The 6903-nt window shown below is 41.7% G+C and overlaps 1 protein-coding gene across 1 annotated transcript in view; it reads left to right on the forward strand.

Annotated features, from left to right (window-relative positions):
• The window catches only part of CMYA5 (cardiomyopathy associated 5), a 118554-nt gene extending 111869 nt beyond the window's left edge, over positions 1 to 6685 (forward strand). Inside the window, exon 14 of the mRNA XM_075325788.1 lies at positions 834 to 6685. Within this exon, the coding sequence (XP_075181903.1) occupies positions 834 to 1086 (253 nt within the window). The 3' untranslated portion in view covers positions 1087 to 6685. The remainder of the gene's footprint in view (positions 1 to 833) is intronic.
• Positions 6686 to 6903: the final 218 nt, after the last annotated feature.

Here is a 6903-nt window from a genome sequence, read left to right on the forward strand (position 1 = left end):
TATAAAGCAGCTGCAGCTATAACACTCAGCTAGGAACTGCTGAACAACTAAACTGACATTAACTCATAAGGCACTGAAAAAAATGAAATCACATTTAAATGTAGAGTACAAGATGGAAATGAGGGATTCCAACCCTGAATCCGTCACTAATCTCCAAAAATACAAAGATGACCGTGACATTGAGGTGGCATTAAAGGGGTTAAATTGCTGTCATCTATTCCAGTACAAGCTATAGGTGGATGGGTGTCATTACTTTTTTTTTTTCAAAAAAGTTATAAAACTTCCCAGAGTTGGGGCCTATTTATCTTTCTAGCCCTTTAAAATTCTTTTCTATAGACGTAGTCAAAAAAGATTTTTTTTTTTTAGCAAAGAGTAAAAGAGGAAATGTTGAATATACCATATGTGCTCGATGCAGCATCACGCATGTCTCAGGCAGTATACAAATTTCACCCACCATAGAGAGGGGCAGAGATAACTGGTTGACAAGAGTCTACATCCTCTATAGAAAATAAGTGTTGGGTTGTTCTTTGACAACATCAGAGTACACAGAGCTATAGAAAATCTGCAGAACACCCAATGGATTATTTTAATAATTTCTAGGCATATTCTATTATTTGCTCATATTTTAAAAGGGTTCCCATGAATTCATGTCCATGTAGTCACGTGACGTATTTATGTGATCCTATCAATCAGGGTGGACCATTGGAAAATCCATGAAGGATGTCCTCATATGATTATTTTGTGATATCACCTTGGGTAGAACATACTTTACCTCCTATCAGACACTGCTTATCCAGTACTATCTATAACTGTACATACTTTTGCCTTTTCAGCTTTTCTTATAGATTCCTCCACAATGAAATTTGGAGTGAAGTTCATTTAACGGAGCCTCCAGTCCGGGTGGGGATTCTTCTAGACTACCGGAAGGGGAGACTGTCTTTCTACAATGTCCAGAAGGGTCAGTTGCTGTTCACCTTTAGACACAAGTTTACAGAGGCGGCTCACCCAACATTTGCCCTGGAAGCCCCCGGAGAAATTCACCTTCATACCGGAATTGAACTGCCTCATTTTACCAAACAGAGCTAACACCCAATCCCCAGACATAATCCAAATGCTGAAAAGCCATAAGTCGTGTTTACTAGCCCCTGCTTGATAGCAGATTCACTGTGTGCGGGATCTTGGGGAGTATTACAAATACTGTTAATATTAGATATAGCACAAACTTTTTTTTTTTTCTTTTTTGCAAACATGGTTTCTCAGGGGGGTGTTTTTCTTTTGGATTGGTTTTATCAGTTAATTTTTCCTCCAGGTTTATGTAGGACAAGCTGGACAATGTTAGTAGGATCGGTAGGAGTTGGTAGGATTTCTGATCCCTGACTAGAGAATTGTGAGTCTTTCAGATCAATAAAGCCTTAGCAAAACTCTTTGAAGAGAGTAGATTCATGTAATTAGATGTCTTAATGTCAATATCTCCTGTTATCCTACGGAAAAAAATCATTAACACTTTGCAAGGTTAAACTGAACTGTACAGAAATTCTGATTAAGCTTAAATTAGTAAGCAAACTTCACTAAAACAAAAAAGTACTTTAAAATAGAGAAAGCTTTTTGGTGTATTTTAGCCTATGTACTTTATGACCTATTTAATGAACAGGTGAAAACTGTTAGATCCTAGTGGGTCCCACTGCTAAAAGCCCCACCGCTCACCAGAATCGGGGACTTGTGTCGTCTGGTCTTCCCCGGCTGCAAGATCATGACCATAAGAAATGCAATGAAGTGACAGGTCAATTATGCGTCTTGCCACTCCTTTAAAGTCTGTGATGCTAATGAATATAGACCGTGGCGTAACTAGAGTATGATGGGCCCCAGTGAAAAGTTTGATCTGGGGGGCCTCCATTTGGGCCATTGTAGCATTTGAAATCCTTTAAAGACATACAACTTGCAGCTCACCCCTTTAATTGTGTAGTAATGACCCCCCCGTCCTGTACTAATGTCCCCCCCATCCTGGGCCACTTACTGGTAAATATGTCCCCCATCCTGGTGTATGACTCCATGACCCCATTATGACTATATGCTTGTATATACAGTATATCCCCACCATGGCTTCATGCTGTTATGTCTCCATCATGGCCCATCCTTGTAAATATGTCCCCATCATGGCCCAATCCTGGTGTATGTCCCCATCATGGCCCCATCATGTTATATATGTCCCCATCCTGGTATATATAGCCTCATGATGGCCCCATCCTGGCCCCATCCTGGTATATGTCTCAACATGTCCCCATCTTGGTATTTATCCCCATCCTGATATATGTCCCAATCATGTCCCCATCCTGGTATATAGCATCATGATTTCCCCATCCTGGTATATATGGCCCTATCATATTTTCATCCTGATATATAGTCCCAGCCTAGTATATATCCCATCCTGGCCACATGCTGGTATATGACCCCATCCTGGTATATGGTCGCATCCTGGTATATAGGCCTATCCTGATATATGTCCCCATCATGTCCCCATTCTGGTATATATGGCCCCATCCTGGTATATATAGCCCAATCATGTCTCCATCCTGGTATATGTCCTCATCATGGCCTCATCCTCCTGATATATGTCCCCATCTTCATATATAGCCCCATCCTGGTATATGTCCCCCAACGCATTGCACAGTAAAAAAAACTAAACGATTACACTCACCTTCCCGCTGCTCCCCTGGTGTCCTCCTCCGATGCTGGCATGCTGGTAACTGACCAGCATGTAAGCAGCACAGTGCATGACGTCACTGTCATGCACGGCATGCCCACTTACAGCACAGTCAGCTGCTGTGTGCCGGCATATTCTCTGCTCCCCATGCCCAGGAGTATGGGTATGGGGAGCAGTGAATATTCATAGCTTTAACCCCTTCACGACCTTGGACTGATCTATCCGTCAAGGATCATGTCCCGTTAAGCCCCGCCCCCTGCCACGGGCAGGCGGCAGCGGTCGGCACACATATCAGCTGTTTTCAACAGCTGACGTGTGTCTGCATGTTGCGAGTGGAATCGCTTCCACTCGCAACATTTAACCCCTTAAATCTCGCTGCCAAAGTCTGGCAGCGAGATCTATATGCGCGCGGCCATGTTTTTTACTTACCGCCGTCCCCACCGGAAGTCACATGAGTGATCACTTGACGTTCGGTGGTTGCCATCGTAGCACAGGGTCATGTGATGACGCCTGCAGCTACGAAGTTTCACTTTCGTTTTTCCTCGGCACGGAGCAGAGGGAAACCGGAAGTGACTGAATCTGCTGTTTACAGCTGTATAGCTGATAGATAATAGCGATCAGATTGCTGATCGCTATAGCCCCCTAGGGGAACTAGTAAAATTAAAAAAAAAAAATTTTTATAAAATAAAAAAAAAAACAAAACCTAAAAGTTCAAATCACCCCCCTTTCACCCCATTGAAAATTAAAGGGTGAAAAAATAAATAAATATACACATATTTGGTATCGCCGCGTTCAGAAATGCCCGATCTATCAAAATATAAAATCAATTAATCTGATTGGAATTTTTTTGCCACTACGCCGTTTACCAAACGCCAAAATTACGTTTTTTGGTCACCGCATGTTTTACGCAAAATGCAATAACAGGCGATCAAAACGTAGCATCTGCGCAAAAATTGTACCATTAAAAATGTTATCTCGAGACGCAAAAAATAAGCCGTCACTGAGCCACAGATCCCGAAAAATGAGAACGCTACTTGTTTTGGAAAATAGCGCAAAACGTGCGCCACTTTTATTGGACAAACTTGTGAATTTTTTTTAACCCCTTAGATTCAAGTAAACCTATACATGTTTGGTGTCTACAAACTCGCAGCGACCTGAGGCATCACATACATACATCAGTTTTACCATATAGTGAACACCGTGAATAAAACATCCCAAAAACTATTGTGCCATCACACTTTTTTTGCAGTTTTTCCACACTTGGAATTTTTTTGCTGTTTTCCAGTACAATATATGGTAAAACCTATGGTTTTATTTAAAAGTACAACTCGTCCCGCAAAAAAACAGCCCTCATATGGCAAGATTGACGGAATAATAAAAAAGTTACGGCTCTCGGAAGAAAAGGAGCAAAAAAACAAAAACGCAAAAACGGAAAGTGCCCGGGGGCTGAAGGGGCTAAATGGCGGCTGGCACATCTCAGCACAAGGACTCGACAGGTCTCTGTGCTGCAATGTATTTCAACTGGATACGTGCCTTCGGATACACATCCAGTTGAAACAGGTGCTGTGGTCGGCATACTCACTGTAACCGCGATTGTTATGCCCCTGAATATAGCCGAGTGCAGAGCTCAGCTTTCTTCTCATATCTTCAGTGTTGTAGACTTGAAAGGACCAGCGAGACACAAGCACAACCTGCCACTCCACTCAACATCTCCAGGGTGTTAGTTTGCAGCCAAAAGAGAAACAGGGGGACACAAGTGCAACATTTTGGTAGTGGATAGGATATAACTTGCGTAGGTTGGAACACTCCTTCAAAAGGAAATATTCAGTTTGGAAACCATGTGGCCAACACATCCAGGAAAAAAAACCCCAATGGAGTGATAGCCACACTGCTCTCTTTGTTCAGTTCATTAGGGGTCAGGAAAACAGCAGATAAGGTTTTCTTACTTTCTTTCCAGAGGGATTTGCATCTATCACACATTTACTGCATATCCATAAATAAATGTCCTAAATGTATACTGTGGGAATACCCCTTTAAAGGGTTGTACAGCAACTTGAAAAATGATCAGAAGTGAAAAAATTAAATATTTAGTACTTATTAATTCTCCAAAACTCCATTTTCACCACTTCTTGTTAGGTTCCCTTAGTCCCTGTGTTATACGGACAGACATGTGACCGGGGCAGAAAATCACTGGCCACAGTGGTGACATTTTGGTCACTACTCTGGCCAGTCATTGGTTGCTACAGTCACATGTCTGTCCAGATGGAGCAGGAAGTAGAGGAGACCACTGAAGCATCAGAATTAGCACTAAGTGGATCACTTAAGGGGAATCTGTCATGTTGAATATGGTTTCTGATCTGCAGGTAGGATGTTATAGAGCAGGAAGACCTAATCAGATTGATATTAAGTCAGTAAAACTTACACTTTATTCTTTGAAATCCCTGTTGTTTGTATGCATGAGTGCGGTCTCAGTCACTGTATGCATACATGTCCAGAGGGCGTTCTCAGTCACTGTATGCATACGAGTCCAGTGGGAGTTCTCAGTCACTGTATGCATACGAGTCCAGTGGGCGGTCTCAGTCACTGTATGCATATGAGTCCAGTGGGCGGTCTCAGTCACTGTATGCATATGAGTCCACTGGGTGGCCTCAGTCACTGTATGCATATGGGTCCAGTGGGAGGTCTCAATCAGTGTATGCATACGAGTCCAGTGGGAGGACTCAATCACTGTATACATACGAGTCCAGTGGGAGGTCTCAGTTAGCGGTCTCAGTTACTGTCTGCATACAAGTCCAGTGGGCGGTCTCAGTCACTGTATGCATAGAAATCCAGTGGGCGGTCTCAGTCACTGTATGCAGATGAGTCCAGTAAGTGGTGTCACTGTATGCATACGAGTCCAGTGGGCGGTCTCAGTCACTGTATGCATACGAGTCCAGTGGGTGGTCTCAGTCACTGTATGCATACGAGTCCAGTGGGTGGTCTCAGTCACTGTATGCATACGAGTCCGGTGGGTAGTCTCAGTCACTGTATGCATACGAATCCAGTGGGCGATCTCAGTCACTGTATGCATACGAGTCCAGTGGGCGGTCTAAGTCACTGTATGCATATGGGTCGAGTGTGCAGTGATTCAGACCGCGCACTGGACTCATGCATACAAAAATCAGGAATTATCCATGAATAAACTAGACGTTTAACTGAATTTTTTAAAGCAAACCTATATATCATTCTGCTCATTAACATTATGCAGTAGTGGTGGCAGCATTTCACTGCATGTCTTTGCAAAAGATTTGGCTCTTTGTATCAGCAAAATAGAGCTCCAGACTCTATAAAGAAATAGTAAGAAATTAACTTGTACAAAATTTTAGAATTATTTATATTAAAACAAAAAGGTGTTCAAACACGGATATTTATCAGCTAAGGTTCACATATAAACAGATTGTTACAGTTTGTAAATGGATAAGTTATTCGAGGTTGGCGAATATGATCCATTGGTATCAATCAGTGTAAAGAATAAAAAAAGTATATTATCTGCATTAGAAAACAAAATCTTATAACTTTGTATATTGCACAACATTTCTCAGCAGAGGACAGAAACAATTTAAAACATAAATCACATGAAAACACACATATGTATATATATATATATATATATATATATATATATATATATATATATATATATATATATACAGTTAGGTCCAGAAATATTTGGACAGTGACACATGTTTTGTTACTTTAGCTGTTTACAAAAACATGTTCAGAAATACAATTATATATATAATATGGGCTGAAAGTGCACACTCCCAGCTGCAATATGAGAGTTTTCACATCCAAATCGGAGAAAGGGTTTAGGAATCATAGCTCTGTAATGCATAGCCTCCTCTTTTTCAGGGGACCAAAAGTAATTGGACAAGGGACTCTAAGGGCTGCAATTAACTCTGAAGGCGTCTCCCTCGTTAACCTGTAATCAATGAAGTAGTTAAAAGGTCTGGGGTTGATTACAGGTGTGTGGTTTTGCATTTGGAAGCTGTTGCTGTGACCAGACAACATGCGGTCTAAGGAACTCTCAATTGAGGTGAAGCAGAACATCCTGAGGCTGAAAAAAAAGAAATAATCCATCAGAGAGATAGCAGACATGCTTGGAGTAGCAAAATCAACAGTCGGGTACATTCTGAGAAAAAAGGAATTGACTGGTGAGCTTG

This window comes from Anomaloglossus baeobatrachus, chromosome 1, assembly GCF_048569485.1.
Source record: "Anomaloglossus baeobatrachus isolate aAnoBae1 chromosome 1, aAnoBae1.hap1, whole genome shotgun sequence".
NCBI lineage: Eukaryota > Metazoa > Chordata > Amphibia > Anura > Aromobatidae > Anomaloglossus > Anomaloglossus baeobatrachus.